General features: G+C 42.7%; 1 protein-coding gene and 1 long non-coding RNA gene across 2 annotated transcripts; one reads left to right on the forward strand and one right to left on the reverse strand.

Annotated features, from left to right (window-relative positions):
* Positions 1-201: 201 nt before the first annotated feature.
* On the reverse strand, positions 202-16,652 carry TMEM154 (transmembrane protein 154). The gene is made up of 6 exons (XM_057419042.1): positions 16,451-16,652; positions 9,177-9,485; positions 7,424-7,451; positions 6,228-6,313; positions 4,650-4,710; positions 202-912 (listed from the first exon to the last, which is right to left on the reverse strand). Exons 1-6 carry the CDS (start codon positions 16,515-16,517, stop codon positions 897-899), a joined length of 567 nt encoding a protein of 188 aa, XP_057275025.1. The 5' UTR covers positions 16,518-16,652; the 3' UTR covers positions 202-896.
* A 2-nt stretch (positions 16,653-16,654) lies between these two features.
* Positions 16,655-25,862, forward strand: LOC130604496 (uncharacterized). Its single transcript, XR_008973471.1, has 3 exons — positions 16,655-16,775; positions 24,999-25,131; positions 25,839-25,862. It is a non-coding gene; the product is annotated as an uncharacterized LOC130604496 (long non-coding RNA).
* The last annotated feature ends 1,368 nt before the right edge of the window (positions 25,863-27,230 follow it).

Genomic DNA, 27,230 nt, shown 5'->3' on the forward strand with positions numbered 1-27,230 from the left:
GTTTGGTATAAGTATTGTGGTGTTCAATTTTTCAACCTCTCGTTTTTAAAAAAGAAAAAAAAAACGTTTTCAAGTTGAATATTCCTGAAGCAAGTGATTGTTAAAAGAACAGCACTGGCCCTGGAGGAGGGTTCAATGGTGAGAGGTAGCCCAAGGTACTAATCTGTGAAGATAGTGAACTGAAAGGCAATCTCAAAATAGTATTTTTCACTTCTCCAATGCTTTTAATTTGAAAACCAAAAAGCATGCTACACAAACCATGCCCTCACTGGGCTGCAGTCACCTGTGGCAAATCCTTTGAGAGTCTTTTCAGCTGCTCTGTTCTCAGAGTTGGTCTGTCAGTCCTAGTCTAGTACCTCCCCAGCAGATGCCCTCTGCAAATCAGTGCACCAGTACCGAACAGAAAATTGAAAACCAAACATTGCATAGGCATGAGCATCACATCCACCAAACCAGGGCAGTCCAGAATTATGGCTGCTATTTATATATAAAAACAATAACCCACAAAAAAAAACCAAAACAAAACAAACCCACCAAACTTGGAAGAGAAGTGGTTTTAAGTGCCACACAATACACAACTGACTGAAGGACTAGACAGAAACAGGAACTATTTTGAGAACTTTTAGGAGGAGAAAAGGCTTCTCTTGACGTGAGATGATTCTCATTGCAGAAGGAATTTAAATCAGCCCCTGATCTTACTATAGTCCTCTTCCTTTTTCTATTTCCTTCCCTTTGGTGATGCTTCCTTTCTGAAGACTATGTAGCAGAACACAACAAAAGCTTTTGCTTCTCCGGCCTTTTGAGATGAATTCTATGTAAATCCAGTCCATCCAATATCTGGAGGATAGTTAGCTTGTGCACTGCTTCATTTTAACCAGTTCTTTGCTATTGTGACTTCATGATTCACCATCACTGCATGTACATGGAAAAGAAAGAAACATACCAGTGTCATGCTGTTGGGTTAGTTTTCTCAGCAGGAAATAATATGCAGAAGTATCTCTGGAGTCCCTGAGAATGTGTTATCAAAACAAATGTGTCAGCCATGCAGTGCTTCAAATGACCCCATCTGCGATGCTAGATGCTGGCAGCATGGGCTGGTCTTACTTCTCTGCTGGTTAGGGGCTACCTGGTGCCCCCTTTCTCCTGCTCACAGGTGAGGACTGAGCAATGAAATTGCCCTCTTTCTACAGGGGAGGGTAGTATTTTACAGATGGAATTTTTATACTAAATCTGGCTTTGTAACAGGTGAATTTTCTTTATCCCACTGGTTTCTGTAGAGCTAACTTGCTCCCTAGTGTTTTATTAATAATGTTTGGTTCATGCCAATGTTCAAATGTGACTTTTATCAGATGATCAGATTTCAGTCAGCATTAACAGCAGGGTTTTAAACCACCTCTGAAGTTAAAAGGGCCACTCATAATATTTCACATGGGTTTGAAGTACCTTGACAAACTAAAGCACAGCTAGGAGAGAAGAGTATTTTTCTGTACTGACTTACTCCCTATACAGAACATTTCCCCATAAGAAAGTCACTCTTTTTCAGACAGAAAGATTAGGAGGGTGCCCAGCAGTGCCCAAGGAAAACCGAACTCCCTCGGGAGATATGATAAAGCAAGGTTCATGGTACTCAGCAGCCTGCAAAGACTTGTGCTTTGAAGGGGACACACTGTGCTTCTGTTTTGCCAGGGGAGTAAAGGTCCCTGGAGAAGAGATTGGTCTTGCACCCACTTGTGCAGCACAGGAGTGTCAACCCCTGCCTGTGCCCACCTGCCAGCTCCTTCCTGCATGCACAGGATGGGAACTCCAGTGAGGCTGGGGAGATTTCGTGGCTTTCTGCTCAGACACAAACAGGATTTTAGCACTAGGTTTCAAAGGCAAGATGAATATACACTTTTTTAATATATATATTTAAAATATATATTTTTAACTTAGTTTACGTGCAAGGCAGATGACCTCAACCTACAAAGGAGCTCAGGCAGTCATATCTTGCCTCTTGTGCACAAATCTGCAGCCTTGATGCTCATGAATACAATTTTTTTGCAATAATAATAGTTTTCTTCCATTTTACTTCACTTTTCTCAAAAGAGCTGCTGCAAACAGCCATTTATTTGTATGTAGTTCTTATTCTGACATTTCTAACTCAGCTAAGAGTTTGGTCAGGAAAAGCAGATGATCTTGGTCTGATTAGGTTCAATTGCAGAAATGAGAATAAATTTTTGTGTTTACCATGAAATCCCACCATTTCAGATACTTTTTCTCTTTGAAAGGGAGCATGTTTCAAATTTTCATGTAAAATGAAATTTGAAAAAGTAGCTTTGAGTTAAGAGAAATGCTTATCTTAGAAATATGTCACCACCACAGGATTCTGTTCTTTAAACCTTTTAAAATTTTATATTAAAAAGTCACTTACTCTGAAAAGAAGTTTTGGAACAAGTTGCATTCTGAAAATGTCAAAATGTCATTATTGAAATGTTTAGTCTTGGATGTTTTCAAAATGATATCAAAACTAATTCACAGTTCAAACATTTGGTTGTTGATGAACTCCCCCCAGCATATTTATGAGGCAGAAAAACAACACTCAGCCAGCTGTGTTCAGTGAGGCCTTGAGATGTTTCCCATGTTGAATATAATCAATAAAATCTAAAAGAGGAATTACCATAATATAGGAAGAAATTTGCTCAAACAAAGGAGTCTTTCAGAATCTGAAATTACACCTAATAATTTAGTATTTTGTATTCAACTAATATCCTTTGTCTGAGAATCTCGGAATATTTTAGAGATAAATCTCCTCTTTTTATTTGCATTTGTTTGCCTTCCTACAACTCAGAAGCATAAATTTCTCTGCAGTCTGATCCTAAGATACCAGGCATAAGAAAATATGCTGAAATAATGTGTGTACCTTCACTCTGACTGAGGCATACTTACCTGAACAGGGCTGCTTTTTTGCACCAAGGCTTAAGCCTCACTATAGTGCTTTGAAGTGACAATATCTCTATTTTACAGGTGAGGAACTTCAGGCAGGACGTAGCCCAAAGTTACCTTTTACCAGTCAAGAGCAGAAACCTTGACTTCTGATGGGGTTAATGCAAATACAGTGTAAAAGTGCTTTAGCAAGGATGGTATCTAAAATGTCAGTCAAGCTGGTATGTCATGATGATTTTTTTTTTCTGAAAAGGAACTGTTTAGTAGAAGTAAACAGTGCTCAGGGTGGTGTTGTGACTAAAACGCCTTTTATAGTATGACTAACTTCTGTGTTAACACATGACTGAAGCACACTTCGTCCTATACTCCCTACTATAGTTAGTGGTATGCTCAGCAAATCTGTTTTTAGAGAACAACTGTGCAGCTGCCTCTCCTTAATAATTCCCACACTCTGAGTTACCATTTAGGGGCTGGAAGGGAAGACCCAGATGGCTAGTGAATCTAGCATCTTTTCCAGCTGCTTCGGGTAAAATTACTGTGCTTGGTTGCATTTGGAACCTAGGATCTAAGTCTTGAAAAAATTAAATAATCCACATACCCCATCAATTTTCTCTTGCAATAGACATAAGCAGAAACCTTTTCAACACAAATAGGTGCAGTGGTGCAGCCCCATCAGAAAGCTACCCTGAAACTGCAGCTTTGGAGTTGCAGGCTCTCCAGCAGTGGTGATTTAAAATCACTGCTATTCCATTCCTAATCAAGAAATCCCAGTTCTCCTCTTTTCTGAGTTACCATGATAGTGTGCAGTGGGAGGTGCAGCTCTAATAGAGGCATGTTGAGCTGGTGCCATGAGAAGGGGAAGGCTTGTGTCCTCCTCCTTCCAACCCTGTCTGCTTCCAGCCTTGCCTGCTTGCATCTGTTGCTTCCGCTGCACCAGGGATTTTCTTGGCACACAGGATGGTCTAATTGTTTGTTATTGTGACCTGGCACAGAGCAGATGCTTTTCGCACTCCCCAGAATGCAGCTGCAACACAAGTGCAGGAAAGGGTGATGTACAGTCCCTTACTTCCAGCTGGAACCAGAATTTTTAATTAGAGAAAATGGAAGCTTGAGAGGAGTTTAGGGGTTGTGGCCAAAACCCTGGGGAAACCAGCCAGAAAGTTTTTTCGTCTACAAGCTGTCAGGATTGTGGCTTTGCATCTCTCTGGGATCTCTGGACCATGACCCAGCTCTGGGGAAAGGTTGCATGGGGGCACTGGGAAGATCCTTTGGGTTTCTCTTTGAGTCAGACAAGCCCCTGTCCAACAGGTCACAACTCCAGCCAGAACATCTGGCAGTGTTTCTTGGGGACCTACAGGTGCTCGGTAGCAGAGGGAGCTGGGTGTCCGTGCCAATGAGGAATGTCAAGGAAGCTATTCTGAATGCTTGTATTAACACCTTGAGAAGCTGTGACTAAAGTCTGATCAGCAAGTGAAACTCCATCTGTGCCATCTGGTTGTCTGTCTCGCACAGGTTTACAACTGCAAGATTATTTAGCCGTGCAATTTACAGGCAGAGACTGGTTTAGAAATAAGAGTGGCAAACCTTATAAACTGAAATCAAAGTCTCTCTATAAAAACTTAAAGAGACCAAAGAATTTATCTGTATATAATTATGTATTAAAAAAGATATTATTTTGAAATGACTTTGACTGTATTTCTTCAAATTATATAACGAAGTAAAAGTACCTTGGGTTGGCAATGGATTCTTTTTCTTCTTCTCTTACAGTAGGCAAGCATTCACAGTCAGCTGTAAGAGGGTAAGAAACAAGACTATGGTTATTCCTTGTGGTTCTCCCACATACATTTCAAATTTGTGTCAGCTCTAGCATGAATGTAAAATTGTAAATGCTTTTCTGCACCTTTTAATCTGCAAAATAGTATGGTTCCTATAGCATAAATTATAAAGTTTAAATCTTCCTTCCCCTTTGATAGGTGCTGCAATAGTTTTTTTTATTATATATATTTCAGTTGTTTATGCACACCTATACAAATTCACTACTTCTGAGCACTGTTTCCTATAAACAGCCATGGGGAGGACTATTTGTTAACCACCTACTGCTTATAGTTGCACCTATGCTTTATAGTCGAGCTGGGAATTTGGGGATGGGGTTTAGGGAACACTAGCAAAAAACCCCTCACATATGTAAACTGTTTTCTCCCTTCTGTCCACAGAACTTTAAAAAGAATTAATTTACAGCATGGGTTCTGTATGTACTATACTTAATGCCTCTAGTTCACTACTGCCACTTAGCACATGTTTTCTGCTAGAGTTTACGGACCGCGAAGGTTAAAACCCTATCACATAGAGCACTCTGCTGATGCAAAGAAATGCTCCAAAGAGTTTTATGTCCTGAGAAACAAAGCATCCCGTAGGAGGTCAGGCCAATGAGCCGTTTGGATATAAGGCAAGAAACCAAGAATGATAAATAAATAAATAAGTAAAGCAGCATTTCAGCATTTCCTAGGCAGTAAAAAGCTGTTAGCAGTTCAAAATGAGGCTTCTTAATTCACACCAAAGACCTGAGATTTCTGAGGAGAATCTTGAAGGAGGATGCAGGGCCCTTGGAGATTTTGACCAGGAGACTTCAGTTGGGAGGAAAATGGGGGGAGGGGAGGGAAGAAAAGGTACTTCAAGTTAAGAAGGAGCTGAAGATGCTGCTGGTGCTAGTTACCTCAGGTGCTAAGGGCTGATAGATTTGCCAGGGAGGATGCAGATGATGAATGGTGCTGGCAGTAAAGAGCAGCTTGTGCTTCATGCTGTAGATATGGAAAGCAAGGGAAGGGTCTCAAAGAGGGGAGGCATGCGTTCATAGGATCCAGGCAGCAATTTTAAATAAATGGTGGTCTGAACGGTGAGTAAATCCATCTACAATAGCACAACGTGGAGCACGAAAGTGTAGGAACTCTGAAGACTGAAAGGACTAGATGCTTCAAAGAAACTAGTACTTAAAATGTGTTTAAAAGTATAAATACTGTTCACAGCTATAGATGTTTAATAGAAGTGTCTACTGGAAACTCAAAACATTTATGATATTCTATCATATGTTAAAAATAAGCTCCCACACAAACTAAAATACTACTCTCAAGAATTCTACCCCTGACATTTGTACTGCTATTTTAGTAGTAGGGAGCCAAGAACACAACTAAAAATGTCATAGGAAAAGCAGTGACACACATAGAAAATCAATGTAAGGTATTTTGCACACATGGGATCTACGTCGGCTAGAATGAGAAGGGGAATGGAGTAGAGGGGTTACCATGTACCGTTTTTGTTCATGCTGTTCATCCATTTGTCAAGCTCTTCCATTTCTATCTCCATAACAGAGGGTGTGTCTTCTTCAAAAATAGGACTTGAAAGCAGGGAGAGGGGGGAAAAAGGCATTACACAAAAAGCTTAATTCCAACAATTTACAACTTAGTTAATTTTGTATGAGCCTTTCATAATTCCAGACACACAAATAAACTCTGGAAAGCTATCCTAGCCTAGTAATCTGAGATGTCAGCCCAATGGGTGTGAATGAAATGGCTGCACATAGATGCAAAAGAGCAGTGGTGAGATGCCAGGCCTGGGCAGAGGCAGGGCTGGGTGGGACATTGCATACAGAGGGACTCAGAAGGTGCAGCCTAGGGTACGGCAGAGCCCAGGACCACTGCAGCTACTTCTGTAAACAGATAACTGAAACAGTTTGATCTGCTGGAACATGTGGCAAAAGTCCTGTTGTTTGGAGTTATGTCCTAGCTGTGACTGTTGGCAGCAACTTCATAAGGAAAGGTCATGTCTAGAGTAACTCTGCATTTATTTAAATGCTTCTGTTTAGCTTCTCTTTGCTGATCATTCCTGGAGTCACATGGTATTAAAAATATTTTTAGCACCCCAGCCCTACCCTGCCAAGCCAATTTAATAACATCCAGCATCAGTGAGCTCCATCTTGCTAAACAGAAGGTACCAGTAAAAATTATCATTCTAAGAACCATGCAGCTTTTGGCTTGTTTTCCCACCAGTGAAGGCATTGCTTCCATGGGAGCTGGGTGAGCCTTTCTACCTCGACTCAGAGTGAGAAGACAAACTTGAAAAACAGGGGAGCAAGACACACAGCTTATTCTGAATAGTAAAAGCCTGTGCTGAGTCTGGGAACTGATCCCCTTTGCTCGTGGAGCAGCTTGTATGTCTGGTGGTGTCTTGTGGCTGGTGGAGCTGGGAGTGCCCAGGGCAGGCAGTGGGTAACTGCGGGCAGTGCTCACCTTGGCCATTATAACTCTTGTTCTCCTGCTCTAGTCATACATTTTCAGCTAGATAATGAAGTCACACTTTAGCCACCTCTAGAGATAGTTAACTGGAGTAATTGATGGCAAAAGGTAATGGGGTTTAGTGTACGGTTAAATTAAAACAGACAGTGAAGGAGCTGAAAATCATAATACACTGTTATAGTAAAAATAAAAATGATGGTCATAAACTTTACCTTTTCACATTTTCACTTCCCAGCTCATCTGGAAAAGAAAAAACTTGGTGTTCATAGTTCTGCTTTTTGTATGTAAATTGTCCAGACTGCAAGCAAGCCTTGAATAGTGTCATGTAAAACAGGTTGCATTTTCAGAAGGCATAATAGTTATAGATGAAAGAAAAAACATCTCATCCTGTTTGTAATTATCAGAGGAACCCATTATTTTTAATCTTGAACATAGTAAAAGCAGTGCTCAGTTTATTTAGCTCAGTCATGCTGGGAGGAAACCAACTGTTAGCACTGCAGTGGGCAGATGCTCACTTCCCTGAGCAAAACAGATGTTATGAGAGAAATGGTATCCTGGAAGGAAACCGCTGCTGCAAAATTATTTACTTCAAGTGCTGGGACGTTTTGCTGCAGACGACATGCAGGCAATCTGTCTCTGCCTGGAGACTCTGGGAGCTGCTCATGGAGAGAAGATGGGGGATGGACTTGCATGGCAGATTAAAGCTCAGTTAGGCAAATGAAGCTGAACTAGCCAGATGTCATAAGGGATCCCGAGTTTGTTAAAACCCTATGACAACGTAAAGATGGGGAGTGGAGTGGGAAGAGTGTTACAGCAATTATTCAGACAAATAATTTCCCCTGCAGGAATTAAGTGCTCTCAAAAAATAATTAAGAACTCCATATAGGTTTCACATTGTATACTCTGTTAAATCGGCTTATTTTTAATTCATTGTTGCTGGGGTGCTGCTGCCTCCCGCTTGTTCCAGCACGTTCACAGACTGCAGAGCCATGTCAGGGCCACAGAGCTCTCTGCCCCTGCTTTGAGGATGCTCAAAATCCCAGCTCTGAGCAAGTAGGTACAGGGCAACAGGTCTAAGGACCTGAAGGTTGTACCTGCATTTCAGGTCATCCAGAAACAGGCAGGCAACTAGGTACCTGGCTGTGAATTCAGAGTTTGCTATGAGGGTGTCCTGGGTTCAGCAACAGAGGGTAACCCAGCGATAAGGCATGTGCAGCCTAAATATGCCCTGAAAAATGGACCTTAAACACATGTTGAAGACACGTCACTGCAGGCTGAGGAGCTTATAGCTGCACTCTTGTTCTGTAGAGACACTGATATGACCATTTCAGGACTTCACTTACCAACTGTATGGTTTTAATCCTCAGTTTGTTTTCTGTGGCTTGACACTCCATGCTATCAATTTCTTTACTAACAGATAGAGGTACCTTCTGGAAGGACTGCTCACCCTATCATAGCACCCAGGCACTCTGACCATGGGATTCCTAACTCATTTTGTGGTATCTTCATAGTTGCCACCACCCCACAGAAGCCCTTAAATGTGTTCTTTAAAATGGCATTGCTTGTTCTTATTTTACTGATGCAGCTTTACCTTGTGGGCAATATAGGCAATAGAAGCATTAAGTTCAACTTGCATGAAGTTATCAAGTATAAAGACAGAATAATCTTTTGTAGCCACATGGTTGCATTCATACACCATTCCTGGCACTGCCAGGAGCTGGAGCTCAGTGCTATGGCTCCCATGAGTGTGCAGTGTGAGCAGGAGCAGAACTAGCTCCTACCCAAGGAAGGATGTGTGCCCAGGTGCTGCTGTCTATTGGTGGATCCCTTTCCTAACTGTCAAACGTGCAGCCACAACCAGAGAAGTGCATCCTAAATGTGGCATTCCAGGCCTCCAAATAACATTTTGTTAAGGTTAAGTGTGTCCTAAAAATATCGTTCTGATGCATGAGAAGACAAATTTACCTTGCTTAGACTTTTTCCTTTTATGATGTATTACAAAAGATATGATGAGCAAAATCAACAGGACCAGCAGCACGACAGGGACAACGTATATCAAGATAGACTGTTCTGCTGCTGCTAGGCTGTCTTGATCGTTTACGGTATCCAGTTCAGTACTTGGAGTACTTCTTCCTTCAGGGCCGCTTTCAGTAGCGCCTGCAGTGCCAAGTACTGGCTCATGGTCATCTGCAGTTGAAGAACATGTAGCAGGAGGCGTTACTGTAACAGTGGGTAATATTGGTGATCCATCTCCTGAACCATCATTTTCAAAGCCTGCCAAATATATGAGGACAACTTAGTATTTTGTTAATTTTATTAGCATTATCAGTGAGTCAAAGAATATAGCTTTAATGTTTACTTTTCATTTGATGAAAAGTAAATATTTGTTTTCTTAAAAAGAAATCAGCAGATGCTCCACAGACATCATATTTGGAGTCTGGGGCATCAGATGTAAAATTAAATTGTAAGTTCATCACAAAATCTTACAGTCCTGACCACGTTCTTCACGTTTTACTGGGACATGTCGGAGTGTGTGGTCTGTCTGCACGCAGCTGTCTTGCACAAATAGACTTTTTTTCCCTGCAGGTTGGCATCTGGTTTTGCTCTCACATAGGTCTTCTACTTCTCAGTAAACTACACTATCCTGCTTTGCTCGTCAGCTGTGGCATGTACAGCCACAATCACTTTCATCCTTCCCCTTACCCAAGGAGTTAGTACTCTCTTCAGGGAGAACATTATCTCTGGTTCACCAATTCCTCCAGCTCACTCATGTCCCTGATTCTTTCTCAAATTTAAATTGTTTCACTGTGAAAAACAGAACTGGTGAAAAGAAGTCTGAAGCCTGCAGAAGCTGTTGACTTTCATTTCTGCATGGATGTGAAGAGGTGGTAGTAACAAGGGGACTTTACTGGATACAGGTGCAATTAACTGTTCCTCTGTCCAATCCTATGGGCTGGCTGAAGGAGCGGAGGGTAAAGACTCAGTGCTGGTTACGCTTCACAGATGCTAAGACTGGGGGTTTTGAACCTTGATTTGGGTTTTGGTCTTGTTTACCATGCATTTTGCAAGAAAAATGGCTAAAATTTGCTATATTAGTAATAGTGAAACAAGCCTTTTTTTGAGGCTAATTAAAACTCTGCTGACTGTCATGGAATTTAAAGTTCAAAACAAGTACAGCAGATTCTGGGCTGATACTGCAATCTATACTGATGCTAAAAATCCTGTTGTAGCCAGAAGTGCAGGAATCAGTCTTTAGGTAAATTACACAAGCATGTTTCTAAATGCAAAGCCTTCAGTAATTTTCTTAGCATGAAATTAAATGAGGATTTTTTTGTTATCTGCCCTTTCGGATACGATGCTGGTGTGTTGCGTCTCTCATTTTATGCAATAAAGCAGGACTTTTGCATGACTTTTGCAATGACCTGTTTCTCCCTGTTCTCATAAAATGCTGGGCAGCCATAGTTTCCACTAGAGTTAGCAAGAGTTTAAGGTTTTCAGCATTTCAGTGCTGGCATTTTCAATCTCACAGGACTGGAACCAACAGTACTTAGAATTTTAAATGCTTTTGTAAACACATTAATCTTCATAATGGCCCTGAGAGATGAGCAGTTATCTCCATTTTACAAATGAGAAATCAGAAGGACATGGATGCTGTCCTTCTCAGGGATGCCAACTGAAAGAGAAAACTGGGATTAGAGTGCTAGCTCTTGCTTAATCCACTCTGCAGCATCTCCTCTCCTGACAGATTTGTCTCAAAGAGGAGATGAGTATCTCATGAGATCATATTCCAGGAAACCCAATTTCAAATGAATAAAATTATTTGAGTATGATAGCAATAATTTATCTAGATTTTTAAGTCATGCTTATCACTCAGGCACATGATTGTTTCATCCTTTCCTAAAAGCTAGGAAAGGATTTTAATACTTAATAAATAATACCTAATGTTGGAATATAGTTCAAACATTAGGTATTATGCAACTGTCACAAGACTCTTTCACCATAATACAGCAATGAAAATGTCAGGTGTTCAGTGGCAAAGCACTTCATATCAGTAGTCTCTCTGTCATTTTCTTCTGTATTTAGTATTTCAGTCAAGAGCAAACCATAATTTCTGCCTCCTTGCAGGTAATGACCCCTTTACGTGTGTGCTTCTCCACCTCTTCCCATGATTTGATGGCAGTCCTTACTCCTATTCCAGAGGATGGGAGGGAGCACTCCTCTCCATTATTAGTTTGGTCACTTGACTTTTCTTTCCCAAGGTAGTTTATAGTCCCCAGTGCCTGCAGATGCTCTGTTTCTATTGCTGTTGCATGGACCAGGGAGATATTACTAGAGATGTCCACACCACAAACCATGGCATGATGGACCACCGCAGCCCTACCAAACTGCATCAATGACCTTGCTTCATTTTCCTTCTTTAGCTGTTGCCCTTGAAACCTATCATCTGCTGCATTTGATACACTGACAAATCCATTGCTTAAAATAATACAAATGGGAAAGTTTGTGGGGAAAATACCTTAATTTTTCATTTACTCTTAGAGCTAAAATGGATTTTTCAAATGTCTAAAGTGTGGTGTGACTTGAAAGCAAAAGCAACCAGTCACACCTCATTAACTGCAGTGCTGAACTTTCGGCTGCAGTCTGTGCTGCATTTGATTTCCAAGAGAGGCTTTTCCAGTGTCTCTGGCACTTTTTATTTGCCTGGGTTTGGGCTGTGAAACAGATTTCAAATAATTTGTCTTTGTGTGAAATAGAATTATCTTTTCTAGTCTCTAGGCAAAGAAAATGGCAAATCACAGGGAGTGACCTTGCTGCCATGTATTTTTGTTCACTTTGCGTAATTTCAGGAACAAAACAGCACCTCTTCTGTGAACACCATTTCCTCTTACAGAGATCTTTTCTGCAAGTGAATTAAATAAGTCCTTCAGCAGAAGGGCAGCCAATTGCACAATGTTTTTGCAAGGATATTGCTCGCATTTCCTGCTTTTCACCTGCTGCCTCAACACACCTCCCTCTAGCTCTTCTGCCTGTTACTCCCAAGCCTGCCTTTCAAAGGAAACAGAGGGAGTTGAGTCTGCCCAGCTTTACAGATTGCAGTCCAGACAATTGCATCTCAAACAAACAAACAAACAAACAGTATTTCTGCTGTTGCAGCATTTCTTCCTCTGAGGTTTGTGCTGTAGCACTCAGAGGTGGCGATACGTGCTACCTGCTGAAGTAAGCGGGCAAACAGGTTTCTGATTTCAGCTGGATGCGAGGCAAGACAAAATAGCCAGCAGTCAGCACATTTGGTTCTGTGTAAAATCATCAGTCTCCCTGCTGCCTCCTCATCAGAGTCGAGGAAAGAGACTCTATAGGGAATCTTTTAAATCACACTATAGTACCAGCTTATAGAAAAAAGAAAGGATGGTATAGAGAAAAAGCAAGAGCTAAGTCAATGGTATAGTCAAGCTTATCAGTCTGAAAGATTTTTTGTTTCCCCTATAAGCTATAAAAGTGCAGTGAAAGGAAGGCTCACAAGAGGGTGACAAAACAGAAAAGGCTATAAAGCTGTGTATGTAAAGTTACCGCGTCCTGTATCACTCTGTTCCATACACACATTCCTCTGGTGGTATCAATCATACCACTCCACGTGGTCTGTATGATCCTCTTTCCTTATTGCTTGACTCATCCCTGCTCTGTTCCTCTCCTTACATTTCTTGCTGTAAGAAAGGCTGTTCTTGCCGTAGCCAGGGCTTGCCCAGCTGCTTGTTGCTGCAGGTCCTGCATGTCAGTCTGGCTAGAAGAGGAATCCTTAAAAGCCTGCAGGCTAGCTGTCAGGTGCGTACGCCCTTCTGATGAGGAGCACAAATATTTCAGGATGGCTAATCTGTAGACAAGATCCTATTAAAATGGGGTGCTTAGAAAGTGTTATCTAGGTATGAGCTGAAAGAGGAAACAACTGTTTAAGCTCACTTCTAAATGATGGAAACTCCTTTCTCCTCACTATACTGCCATCCAGCTGAAGTGCTGTCTTAAATGCCAGTGTTGCAAATTCAGTTACGTGTCTTAGAGTCAAACTGTGAACCTGTAGTCTCATTTCTCACTCCCAGTATTAAAGGTTTTCCATACAAATTTATGGTCGCATCTACTTAATCCTGTGGCCTTCTAGCTCTGCATCAGTGATATCCGTGTGACTTCACAGTGATGCAGATCTTTCAGTGCTCCTTACTCTCAGGAGGACCCTGAAATTAAAGATTCAAAAGCTCCAGAGGCTCTCCAGCTATCACAAAATCTCTTGAAGGAAAATAGACTGGTGTCACTGACTGAAATTTAGTATACAATCTTGCTGATGTAAGGGAGAGATTTTCTGAAGTATCCCTGAAGCACTTGAATAAAACACAGTGGAAGCTTGTGTGTGTAGATAAAAGGGAGAAACAGGAGTAAATATATACAAGGAATTGATGTGTTCAGTAGAAAGGGGTTTTAATCTGCTTTTAGGGGGCTGCACTTTGGAAAGAGATGTAGCAAATCCTTATTTCTCATGTTGTTGCTTTGTTAGAAGCAAGGTGATTCTGATGGGTTCAAACCCATTCGCAAGTTATTTACTCTAGGGGTAACAGGTCAAAAATATCACTCCCTAAGAGACCTTGGCTTCATAAGGAACTTAACCTAAAAGGCACTTTTCTACTGAAGACAGAATGGCTACCTGTCCTTATGGTAAAAGCTGCTGAAAGTCTGGATCTTTGATAGCAATGCTTCTTTGAACAACAGCTCTAAATGACAGCTCAGAGGCACAGCCAAAATAAAGCACTACCTGCAACCATCCCAGCTCTCCCACTTAACAATCTCACACGTTTTGCTGCTCCTCTCCTGCACATGTTTTTTTGCTCCTCATGTCAGACCACTTATGCCGCAATTTTCTGCATGCTTCACCAAACACTGTGGTACATGGCATAACCTGGGAAATGGCTGTAGGGTCACATCCTTTTCCTGTAAACTATAGTAAGGGCCTGAATACTTGTTCCTAGGGTCAGAACATACTTAGGTAGGCTTTCAGGGCTGCTGTGAGGCTGAGCAGTGAACACCATCACCTGGAGCTGAGACCTCAGGCATGCTCTAAGAGCTGCTGGCTTAGAGTAATTATAGTGTAGCCGGGAGAAAACCCATATGTTAATCATAATCCAAATGGCAAGGCTAGCGTTTTACAAGGCTCCAGCATGGTATAGGAACAGGACTTATAAAGGCTTCAATCTGTCTATGCTGCAAGATTTAATCATACAAAATAGGCAGTAAGGGTAAGTGGCTTCTAGACAGCAGGCTGCTTTAAAGTTGAGGGCTGTGCCTGGGACTGGAAGAAGAAGGAATAAAGCTCTTTTAAAGGTCCTGCCCTGTTGATTTGTAAATGAGGAGGGGTGAGAGCAAAGGATCCCTCTGGGAGGCTGCCATCAGCAGGGGGGCTCCCAACCCACCAGTGCCTGTGGCATACATAAACCTCTACATAAACTCTTTCCCCCTCCAGTTCAATTTTCCCCCCTCAAAGCCCAAGTTCACAATTTCACCTCTCCCACTCTTGCAGTCAGCATAAGCCCCAGGTACTTTTGGGAGCTGGTTGCACAACCAAAAGCTGCCTTTGTATGGGGGGAAGTGATACTGCTCTTCTCCTGCTGGGTGCTCTCCTCCCTTTCCCCAGCAGCTGGGGACTGACTCAGGAGAGCCTAGGCTGACAAGGCTCAGGGAGAGCTCTGTCAGGACTGACTCACTTTCATGGAGGAACCATTTCAAAATCAGCTAGAATTTATGGGTGGACCTACCAGTAGGAAGCCTCTAAAGGCAGTGGGTTGGGGCACCTGGTATGTGGTGTCTGCCCAGTGTTTTATGCAGCCTTTAATGCCCATTGTAAAGAAGGGCAAGGGGGGTCCAGTTGTGGGCTGGGGGAGTCAGGGACTAAGGTGTTCCTCTTCCCAGTGGAGATGGGGATGAAGTACTAGTGATGAGTACACTGCAAATGAGCAAAGGAGGCCAGAACCTGATCACTCTGCATTGCTTGCATCATGTCCCTCTCTTTCTCTGGGACCTCCAGTTTGCTCTGTCCATGGCAGGATTTTTTCCTCATACCACTTTGATTCTGAGCTACATTCAATGCTTGCAGAGTATTTTCCTAACATGTCTGTAATGCAGCAGGGCTGTAGTCATGCAGCCAAGACCAAGCCATTTCATACCTCATTGAGCTCACCCTTATAGCTAAGCAAGAATCCTAAAGCTGACTGCAAGCAGCTCAGCATCACACCTGGAGCCAGCAGCACAGTTTTACACCCTACTTATCTTACTGGTTTTCAGGGCAAAACTACCCATACCAAACCACCTATTTCACCAATGCATTTTAAACCCTTAACAGAGGAAGTCCAGTGATAGCTGAGAATGGTCCTCCTCTCCCTGCTTTCTGCAGAGCTCCTGCTTGCTGCAGCAGCATAGAGGCAGCAAACACTTGTAGTCCATGCCGAGGCACTAAGGCAGTGATTTGCTTGACACCGAAAGGCATATAAACACCACCTGGCAAGGTTTTTCTGAAAGAGCTGCCTGTCTTGTTCAGTCACTGGCTGCCAAAGTGCCAGTGGAACAAACTACTCCCTGCAAACAGCTGAGAGCCTCTGCAACGACACCCCAGTGCTTCAGCATTTTATTGCAAGTGGCTTTCCCATTCATGGTTCTTCCCTTCAGAAGGTCAGTACCTAAACCCACGGTGCTGACCACTTTGTTCTGGGCCCGAGAATTCAAAGTATTTAACTCCAGAACCAGCTGATCTTTCGTTAAACCGGTTTCAGTGCACTGAGAGCATGGAAAGCGGCAGACAGTTTTTGAACGGAATCCATACTCTGTCCTTCACTTTGCTATTAAATGCTGATAGTATGGGTGTGAGGTTAAACAAGTACAACAAATAATTAAAATTAGAACCAAAATGCATGGTAGGCCAGCATGGAAATTCAGGTTCCCTACACACCTGCAGTTTAGGAAACGTGGGAATTGTAGGATTTGGTCGCTGCTGTTCGGGGTTAGATCTAAGGGGAAAAAGTCAAAGCTTGGAAAGAGTCAGGGAACTGAAAACAGAGCAGGCAAATACAGCAAAAAGCGGCAGAGAGCAAGTCCCCACAGATCTCCCTCATGCTCAGTTTGGAGGGTGTTGCCCTCCAACTTGGTCCCAGCACTGCAGGCATGGAACACGGTCCCACCTCAGAAGAAAAAGGTGCTTCCTTACTCACCATTCCCAGCAGATCCTCCAGCCAGTGACAGGGCAGAAAGCAGCACGATGAGGTTTTGCTTTTGCATGTTACCTTGGCGGTGCTCCCACCTGAGGGGCTCTTTGGCTGGCTCCCTGCTTCACCCAAACATTTACATTTCCTGTTTCCTGCCGGGGTGCATCTGAGCTGCATTTCTTGAGGAGATGGACTCTCTTTGATGGGTTTTAGGAAGTGATGTAATTCCGTCTGGGCCTGTCAAGCAAGCAATGATTGCAACAGAAAGGAGGAGTCAAAAAAAGAAGTTGCTCTTCAAGCACTCCCTCACCGAAGCACCTTCATGCTGTAGGTGAGCACACTCCTACTGTCCTCTACTTCTTTGACTCCTGACTTTACTACCATCTATCTTCATACAGTGTCATGGGGACAAACATCACGCAAATACAAGTCAGACAGAAATTTCATTTATGTGTGTTAACAGGAAGGTTTTAGATTGCTTTTCAGGGTGGTTGAGCAAGCATATTTCAACAGTGCCTTGGTTCTCAGGCTTTAATTCTCCCCCAGTGTGGTGGGACACTGTGCATTTATGACTCCAACAGGCAACCCCTGAGTGGGGCTGTCTCCAGCAAATGTGAAAAATGTCTGGTTTGCTCAGCAGCCTGCAGCTGAGTATTTTGGGCTGGTTTGAGCCAGGAAAGAGGAAAAAGCAGAAAACCACAAAATTTGTTAAGAGCAGGTGGCTTACCTGGAGAGCACTTAGACACCAGTCTGATGCTGGGTGTAGATGACAGGCGACAGAGGGTCTCAAGCCCAACCAAGGGGCAGTGGCTGAGGTGAGGGTCCACAGTGCTATGGTTGATGGAGGTCATGAGGTAACTCCCACCTCCCTTTTTGCCTTCTCTTCATTTCACTTCCCCCCAGCAGTTCTGGCTGGGTGTGTGGATCGTAGGGCTGTGCCCCACCCCATGCTGCTCCATCCTGTATCCCCACTGTCCTACCACTTCCCACCCAGAAACACACGAGGGTTGACCAGGGGCTTCCACACATTGCCTGTCACTGATAAGAGCAATGGAGGAGCTCAACATTAAACCTAACATTTTCAACCTTCTTGCTATAGGGGGTGGGCCTAGCCAGGGCTCAGTATTTGGACCTTGATCTAAACTATAGTTTTTCCCAAGCAGGCAGAGTGGTTGGACCACAGGTTTGCTTTTTTCCATTGTACAAATAAGTGCTAGGTCTAAAATTCATCCCTCTGAGTCCAGGAGATTCTGCACCCCAGATTTTGCTCTGGAGCATCCCAAATTTGATCCATTTTAAATACTTCTATAAAATATTCCAGTAATAACTTAAGGAACAAGAGATGTATGCTGCCTATGTAGCAGTTTCATGGTACTTCCCCTAGACATCAGTCTGTGTCAAAATCTGATTTCTGGTAATTTAGTTGAAGCTGGCATTGGTGAATCTTTCTGTTCAGATTGGTGGGTGCTGCTGAAGTGACCAATTGCTGCTCTTCTCCAGCTGATTTTTCTTAACACACTGATGCTTTTATAGATCATCAGTTATAGTTTCTTAGCTTGAGTAGCTGAGAAATACATCAGTGATTCATTTAATGACCAGCTTATTATATATAATAGATATATATTACATATTATATGTATGTAATATATACATATTAGATTATATAACATATAATAGATTTAAAACAGTTGAATAATTTAGCTAACTAAAAATCCAAACTGGTTGCTCAGTATTGGCAACGTATGTTTATGCATTTTCTGTGGGGGAAAAAGCAAAGCAAAAGCAAAGTTACAACATTGCAGCTACAAGAAGACAGAGAGGAGCTCTGAGTTATGAAACTGCTGACTCACTAATTAAATGTTTCCTGGAGATATTCTTTAATATGATGTCATAACCGTACATGATAACACTTAATAGAAGTGTCAGAGGTGAGACTCACAAATGCTTTTAAGGTTTTCCCATTTAAAAATGACAGAAGTTTCAAGTATTAGTAATAGTGTCTAATTGATATAGATGCTTTCAGTTATGAAAGTTCAGAAATAGAGGCTACCCAGGCATCTCGTATGTGCTCAGAGGCACAATGACTTTGTCTAGGCAGGTGATAGGAAAACTGTAACCAGCCAGGGAGCCAGCAAGGGCAGAATGTGCTTTCAAGTGACTCAGGTCCGAAGGCTGTTATTGTTGTCCAGCCCCAGCTTTTCTTTGACTTTAGTCAATGGTGTAAAGAATGTGCTATTCTTCTTTTTTGTTTTTTACCCATCTCTTTCCCAAGTTTGCCACTCTCAGTCTTTCTAAATACCACATGGGCTCCAAACATTCTCTCCCATTTATCCTGCCCTGCATATTTGGCTATTTTGTCCCATTCTGTAGACTTGGCCCAGCTCACTCATCCCTTACTAGAACATAAACCTAGACAGAAAGACTGGAAGGGAAAAGAGGAAAGGATATAGTCTTGTACATTGAAAATATGATATAAAAATTTAGCAAAGATACAAACCAAAACCAGGTCCTTTCCCCTTTCCAAAACCTGATTCTTTCCAGTCTTGTCTACATAGGCTGTAGCATTTCCCACCTGGATTTCCATCAACTATTTTTGACACACATTTGGGTAACAACTCATTGCTGACCCCTGAAATCAAGATAGCCACCCCCTGGTGTGTACCAAATCAATGACTTCTTAGGCAAATTAAAGTTCAGGAAGTGTGACTTTGTGCTACATTACATTTTCATTAAGACTTCCAAGTGATACAAAGGCAGCCTGGCAGGCTTTTTACTATTTTAATTTTTAAAAATGTAGAGAAAGAGGAACGAGATATTTTGGATGCGTACAAGCCACAGTGTCACAGAGGGCTGTCACCTCCATCCATCTACACCACCATCATGGCTGTGCTGCCCTGAAGCACTCCCAGCTGGCTCCCTTTTTCCTGCCTGGGAAGCAAGGTTAGTACCTTTGCCTCTCTTCACAGTAGAAATACGGAACCCAAATGCTACAGTGACAACCTTGCTGCAAACAAACTTGTGCCTTTGGAAAACCAGGTGGCTTCAGCCACAGATGATTTTGTAAGAGGGGTAGATTGTATCTGATAATTTCATAGGCCTTAGTATATTTACTAGGATCCACAATGTAGCTTAGCAAACGGAAATGTCTTCTCACAGGTAAGACAACTAAGTTTCCTGGGTACTTTCAGCATATGTTACCCAGCTGTGCATGCTTTCAGTACCGTTTCATTGATTTTTATGTTATAAAGGGCATTCTCCAGGATACAGGGGAGGACCTAAAAAAGGCTAGGAGGATTAGCCAGGTTAATAAATAGTTAAAAGGGTGGTGTCATAGTAAGGGGTTAGGGTGTCTTGAACACAGGACCCAAGCTTGTAGGCCAGGTCTAGTAGGGGCTGGTGGAGCTGGTCTGATAAAGAAGGGAAAGAGCAGGGGAAAGAGCAGTTTTGGTATGAGGCTTGCCAGACTGGTCAAGGAGGCTTTAAACTAGACGTGTTGGGGGAGGGGGGCATCATTCCATCGCAACACACCCAGTCAGTTGCCAGAACCTATAATAAATGCTTGGAGCAATGTAGATGTATTCCAGCCACTCCAGCCAATGAGCCAGCTTCATTTGGAGCTTGGCTCAGATGCCTCTATACAAATGCCCGTAGCATGGGGAACAAACAAGAGGAATTAGAGATGTGTGCACGTCTACAGGGGTATGATATAATAGGCATCACAGAAACATGGTGGGATGGCTCCTATGACTGGAGTGTTGGAATGGAAGGTTACAGGCTCTTTAGAAAAGACAGGCCTGGCAGACAGGGAGGAGGAGTTGCCCTTTATGTTAGGGATAGGCTGGAGAGTATGGAACTCTGTCTGGGGACAGGTGAGCAGTCAATAGAGAGTTTGTGGGTCAGGGTTAAAGGGAATATAGCTATGGGAGACATTACTGTGGGGATCTGTTACAGACCGCCTGATCAAGGAGAACCTGCGGATGAAGCACTCCATAGACAGATAGGAACAGCCTCACACTCACAGGCCCTTGTTCTCATGGGTGACTTCAACCACCCTGACATCTGTTGGAAGGACGGTACGGCCTAGCACAAGCAATCCTGGAGGTTCCTCAATTGTGTAGAAGACAACTTCCTTCTGCAAGTAATAGAGGAGCCGACAAGGAGAGGTGCCATGCTTGACCTCGTGCTCACCAACAGGGAAGGGCTCATTGGAAATGTGATGCTCCAGGGCAGCCTTGGTTGCAGCAATCATGAGATGCTTGAATTTGAGAACCTCAGGACAGTGAGAAGAGCGTGCAGCAAGCTCACTGCCCTGGACTTCAAATGAGCAGACTCTGGCCTCTTCAGGAACCTGCTTATTAAGCTTCCATGGGATACAGCCCTAGAGGGCAGGGGGGCCCAAGGCTTTTGGTTGGTATTCAAGGATCACCTGCTCCAAGTTCAGGAGTGTTGCATCCCGACTAGAAGGAAGTGCAGCAGGAGGGCCAGGAGACCTCCTTGGACGGATAAGGAGCTGCTCAGGAAAATTCAAATGAAAAAAGAGGCTTATAATAAGTGGAAGCAAGGACAGGCGGCATGGGAAGAGTACAGGGATGTTGCCGGGGAAGCTAGGGACCAGGTTAGGAAAGCTAAGGCCCAGTTAGAATTAAACTTGGCTAGGGATATTAAGGATAACAGGAAGGGATTCTACAGGTACATAGCAAATAAAAACAGACTAGGGAGAACGTAGGCCCTGGATTTGGAGAAGGCTGAGGTTCTGAATGACTTCTTTGCCTCGGTCTTCACTGGCAAAGGCTCTGACCAAACCACCCAAGTCTTGGAAGGCAGATGCAAGGACTGTGAGAATGAAGACCTTGGGCCCACTGTAGGAGAGGAACTGGTTCAAGACCATCTTAAAAACTTGAACTTGCACAAGTCCATGGGCAGTGAAGAAATTCATCCACGGGTGCTGAAGGAGCTGGCAAATGAAGTTGCTAAGCCACTGTCCATCATATTTGAGAAATCATGGCAGTCAGGTGAAGTTCCCAATGACTGGAAAAAGGGAAATATAACCGCCATTGTCAAGAAGGGGAAAATGGATGACCCGGGGAATTACAGGTCAGTCAGTCTCACCTCTGTGCCTGGCAAAATCTTGAATTTGAAGAGACATCAATTTGATGGATGGACCACTCAGTGGATAAAGAACTGGCTGGATGGCCACACGCAAAGGGTTGTGGTCAATGGCTCAATGTCCAGCTGGAGACCAGTAACAAGTGGTGTCCCTTAGGGATCGCTGTTGGGACCAGTCTTGTTTAACATCTTTGTCACTGACATGGACAGTGGGATTGAGCGCGCCCTCAGCAAGTTTGCCGATGACACCAAGCTGTGTGGTTCGGTTGATACGCCGGAGGGAAGGAATGCCATCCAGAGGGACCTTGACACACTTGTGAGGTGGGCTGATGCCAACCTCATGAAGTTTAACCATGACAAGTGCAAGGTCCTACACCTGGGTCAGAGCAATCCCAGGCACAGCTACAGGTTGGGCAGAGAAGAGATTCAGAGCAGCCCTGCAGAGAAGGACTTGGGGGTGTTGGTGGATGAGAAAATGAACATGAGCCAGCTGCAGTGTGTGCTTGCAGACCAGAAAGCCAACTGTATCCTGGGCTGCATCAAAAGGAGCATGACCAGCAGGTCAAAGGAGGTGATCCTGCCCCTCTACTCTGCTCTTGTGAGACCTCACCTGGAGTATTGTGTGCAGTTCTGGTGTCCTCAACATAAAAGGACATGGAACTGTTGGAACAAGTCCAGAGGAGGACCATGAGGATGATCAGGGGACTGGAGCACCTCCTGTATGAATACAGGCTGAGGAAGTTGGGGCTGTTCAGCCTGGAGAAGAGAAGGCTGCATGGAGACCTCATAGCAGCCTTCCAGTATCTGAAGGGGGCCTATAGGGATGCTGGAGAGGGACTCTTCATTAGGGACTGTAGTGATAGGACAAGGGGTAACGGGTTCAAACTTAAACAGGGGAAGTTTAGATTGGATATAAGGAGGAAATTCTTTCCTGTTAGGGTGGTGAGGCACTGGAATGGGTTGCCCAGGGAGGTTGTGAACGCTCCATCCCTGGCAGTGTTCAAGGCCAGGTTGGATGAGGCTTTGGGTGATATGGTTTAGAGTGAAGTGTCCCTGCCCATAGCAGGGGGGCTGGAACTTGATGATCTTAAGGTCCTTTCCAACCCTAACTGTTCTATGATTCTATGAAAGGGCATCTCTGACCACCTAGCTAGGCTGTTTGCTAATGTTCTTCCCTAACCAGAGAAGGGTTTGCATCACTGAGATTACAGGATGACATTACAGTGTGACATTTTCAGAAAAACAGAAATGTTTTGTAACACTGCAGCCTCTTGGCTCACACTTTTCTTGTTCCTTCTTCCTATGAAAACTGCAACAACAACAACAGGTAAACCTTTGAGAGTGATGGAGCAAGTTGCTGGTTAGTTATAGGGCTTGTACTACAAACTCCTGCAAGCGCAGTTTGTCTGCCACAGATGTCAGCAGCTAATGTGCTTGCTCTCTCAAGTAGAGGCAGAGGCTAGCGCCAGTCGAGTTCTGCTAGTCCCTTAATGACTTATTTCTGCCTCTGACATATGTTGGGAAAGGACAGATAAACTTTTCTCACAGGTCACTGTGAAAGAACAGGAAATTGCACTGAACTGCAATTCACTGCAATGTAATAAGTAAATAAATGCCCCAAAGCAAAGGAGGGTCCACAGGGATCTTCTCAAGCCCACCCAAGCACCAGCTGCAATGGTGCTTCTGCAGGCTGGCAAGCTAAGTGAGAGTTCCAAAATCAAGGCTAAAATCCACAGCACCCGTGTGTAGAAACCTCATGTGGATCTCAAACGACATCCATGGTTGCACTTGTTTCAAAGCAAGCTTTTCCCGGGTGAGTTGCAGAAGGTAAAGCTCTCTCTTCAGTAAACTCTCAATTATGGATTATAGGAAAAGAGAAGTTACATTTTATTTCAGCTGCAGAGGTAGTCAAGAAAAAGTTGTACCTTTCTGAAACCAATGCCACCAGTGTGAATTAGAACAATGCTTAGAACAATGAGATATTGTCCCTAACTGGGTGTCGTAACATAACTAAAATGAGAGTTACAATAAAAGCATATGCCCCCATACATGTCAGTTTTAAGTAACATTTTGCCTAACTGGACTTGTAAATTCCTGCTTTCTGCTATTGTCTTTTACTTTATTTTCTTCCTTACACACAACATGGGCTGTTAAATCACGGCTATAGTATTTTTGAGACTTAAATAGGAACAGAAAGAAAACATAAAACTGTACTTGAAAATATCCAGATATTTGTATCTAAGTCTCCTTTACCAAAATGAAAAATGGATTCAAAGAGAGACTCGTCTGAAATGAAAAAGGCCACAGGGTGTAACTAGGGTGCTGGCAGATTTACACTGAAGTGTAGCTGGACACTTAGTTTCTGTTTGTTTTATTGGAATGTGGTACATGGATTATACATTTTGCACATGCTTCTTTGCAGAGCAGCACAGGGAATTATTAGCTAAAGACCTGTCTCATTCTTTGAAAATAATTATGTCCTATTATAATGCTTAGGTTCTAAGCTGGAATTAGGGATGGAAATTATTTGCATATACGTTTTCTGCAGGGTTGCAATGTACACCAAACTTGTACTGTACATGCATATTTGGTGTAAATAGTCCAAGATAGTCTAATTTAATGAACAAGTGGTTCATCAGGGCACTGCAGTTCTGTTGACAGGAGAGTGTACCTTCCACTCCACATCAGAGATTTGGGAAGATGTCTGACCAGAATTAGACCCGAAAAGAGCAGAGTCATGTAGTAAGCTAGGAGCAATTAATTGCCTGAAATGCCTTGCAGTGGGATGTGAGTATGCTCAAATGCCTGCTCAGAACAGGAGCTGACTGCAGTCTCCAGTATCTGGAACAAAGCCTTTTTGTGTGGAAATGACTGGGCAGGCACAGGAGGGGAGCAGACCTCGCCGTACAGGCAGATACAAGATGGACAATATAAGTGTAATGCTAAAAAGAGTATCTCCAATTCGGAAAAACACTTTAGAGAATGGAAATTTTGTGTGAATACTCCTGGGAACAAGAGAAGTAACACTGCCCAGGTGCCCGCGCAAGGATCAGAGCCTTGTCTGGCCACAGGCTTTCATGTGCCAGCTCAGTTAATACATGTGCAGTCAGCAACTTAAATAGGGGAAAAGCTGTCGGCTGGTGAATTATCTTTACATGAAACACCAGTACTGTGTGTCCTACATGGAGGCGCCTACTCATTAGTTGTCGCTTTCAAGTCAATGTTGGCTTAAGATCTGGCCTGAAAGAAACCCACAGTGCTCTATAGAAATTGAAACATTTCTTTTAAACAGATAATAGAAAGTGAGATTGATGAAGAAAAGGACTGAAAAACAAACATAAATCTATCTCGGGTGTAATAATTAGTGAATTTAGTAAATTAAAGAGAAACAAGGTACTTGAGGGAAAGTAAACTGGCTTTTTTAAACCCTCCTTACTTTTATTTCTAGGGTGCTTCAGCTGACTGTTTGAAGGTATTTTCTCAGCTGTGAACAATTCATAGGAAGAGAATAAAATCTGAAAAACACGTTCCTTCAGTAATACTCAACTATAAAAAACCCACCAGCACATCCAAACTGTAATGTGAGTACTTGGATTTTTCCAGCCACACCTTAAGTATCTGAAGATAAACTTTGATGTCTTAAAATAATGCTGCTTAAATGTTGCTTGATACTTTTTTTAGGCTGTGGCAGCTCTCATTTGATCCTCGCATATAAGTCCCTTTCTCTATTCTTGAATTAAAATGTTCTCTTTTCTTTGCATATTTTCACTGTAATTACTGAACTTTACTTCAGAAATAGTTAATATAGAGTCCAGACTCTAAAGAATTATTAAAGATGAGCTTTTTTAAAGCTACTCAGATACCTTAAGATGCAAATAAGCACTAACTACATAACTACTAGTATGGATATCTGATCTGGGGCGAGTTTTGTTCCTAGATACTTTGAAAAGTGTATTTTCCTTGGTCATTTAAATAGCTTTAAAGTATCTAACCCAAGTGCCCAGTTCTAGTCCAGGGTTGTATGCCACCCTTCAAAATCATGGAGGTTGCCTCCAGTCCTGTCTTAATACAGCTCTGCAGAAGTCATGCACATATTTAAGCATGTAAATACTCCCAGTAGAACTGAAGAGACAGCGTCCAGCTGAAAACCAGACAAATATTAAAGGAAAAAAGTGTGATAGTCTGTAGAGAGACTGTGTTCATAATGTGTATTCAAACAAGAGGCTAAATTAAGGCTGTTTGCATGGCTTTCAGCCTGCATTTCGAGCATGTGCTTTTTTAACTACAGGCTCCTGTACAGAAAGTTGTTGATGCCTGCTGTTCTATGCCAGTGGAAACTAGGGCTGAGGCAATGAAGCATAGATGGTTGTTTTAAAATGGACCTAGACATATTTCTGAAACACAATTAAAAAAAATGCAATTAAAGTATTTTCTATGGTGCTATGTTGTTAATACTGGTTTGACCACCACCGGATGCTAATATGGGATATGTCTCTTTGTCAGTGTGATTGTATTAAGCACAGTGATAGCTAACTCTTACGAGTTTTCTACAGTCTTTGCAATACCATGGACACTATTTCAGGAATTTTAAACTTCTGCCTAGTATCGGAAATCATTCAGATACCACATTGAAACCTGAGAAATCATGTACCTGCACCCTCATTTTCAGTAGGCAGTGTGAGTAGCATCTAGCCTAAAATTCTTATCTCTCTGAAAACGGTGCCCTGTCCCAACATGTGGTGTATTCAGCCACTGACAGGTCTTCATGCAGGTGATAATATTTTTTGTGTGATATTTTATTAATCCAAAATGCCATAATTTACAACCCACAGAGGGATATGCCAGAAGTGGCAGGAAGCCCCACTTCTCAGCACCCTGTGTTTAAATTAAACTTTCACCTCAGTAGAGCTGACTGTAGTGTTGCGAAGCTACTTCAGAGAAAAAAAGTGATCAGAAATTGTGCCTTGTGGCTTTTCTGCTACTTTATGTTTGGTTTCTCTCTGAGATATGCCTTTCTTCATTCCCCATGAGAAACGATGCCATTTTATTACATGGTTAAAGTAAGTTTATGTGTTTATTCACTTAATTTTGTCTGAACATACATAACGGCTTCCTATTTAAGTAGCAATATAGCTGTCACTTAGTGAAGCCTTAAGACTGTAAGTTGTACAAGTGCTGAGCTTGCCAAAATGTCACTTACCGAAACCTCATGAATTTGTATAAATTGTAGAAATGTTGAGTTTGCCAAAATACAAGCAACTGTCTATGTTTTCTTCAGCCTGCTTGAGTCTGGCATGGGGAGAAATCCTTTCAAAACAGCTGGGTTAGATGAGCTGAAGCTGATTTTTAGGTGAAACCATGTTTTGAGCAGTATCTGTGATAGCAGTTCAAGTCACCTACCTTATTAGGTATTTTTTGTTTGCTTGCTGTAGAGAGCTGCAAAATACACTTCAGTATGGGCTAGCAGCCCAGTTGCATATCCTAATAGCAGAATAAAAAATGACACCCTTTGATTCCTATGCCTCCTTTTCTGTGTACCTATCCATGCCATAGTCGCACTCCCATGCCAAAGTGTAGGTGCACCAATTGTGGTGTGAAGTAAGAAGCTCCTGGGTCAGGCAGGCAGCTACATTGCCTATATGCTGCTCTCTGAAGATCGATCTACTGTCAGAAGGCACCA

This window comes from Pezoporus wallicus, unplaced genomic scaffold (assembly GCF_028554395.1).
Source record: "Pezoporus wallicus isolate ANWC-B61680 ecotype Strahan unplaced genomic scaffold, APGP_CSIRO_Pwel_v1 contig_2384, whole genome shotgun sequence".
In the NCBI taxonomy this organism is placed as follows: domain Eukaryota; kingdom Metazoa; phylum Chordata; class Aves; order Psittaciformes; family Psittacidae; genus Pezoporus; species Pezoporus wallicus.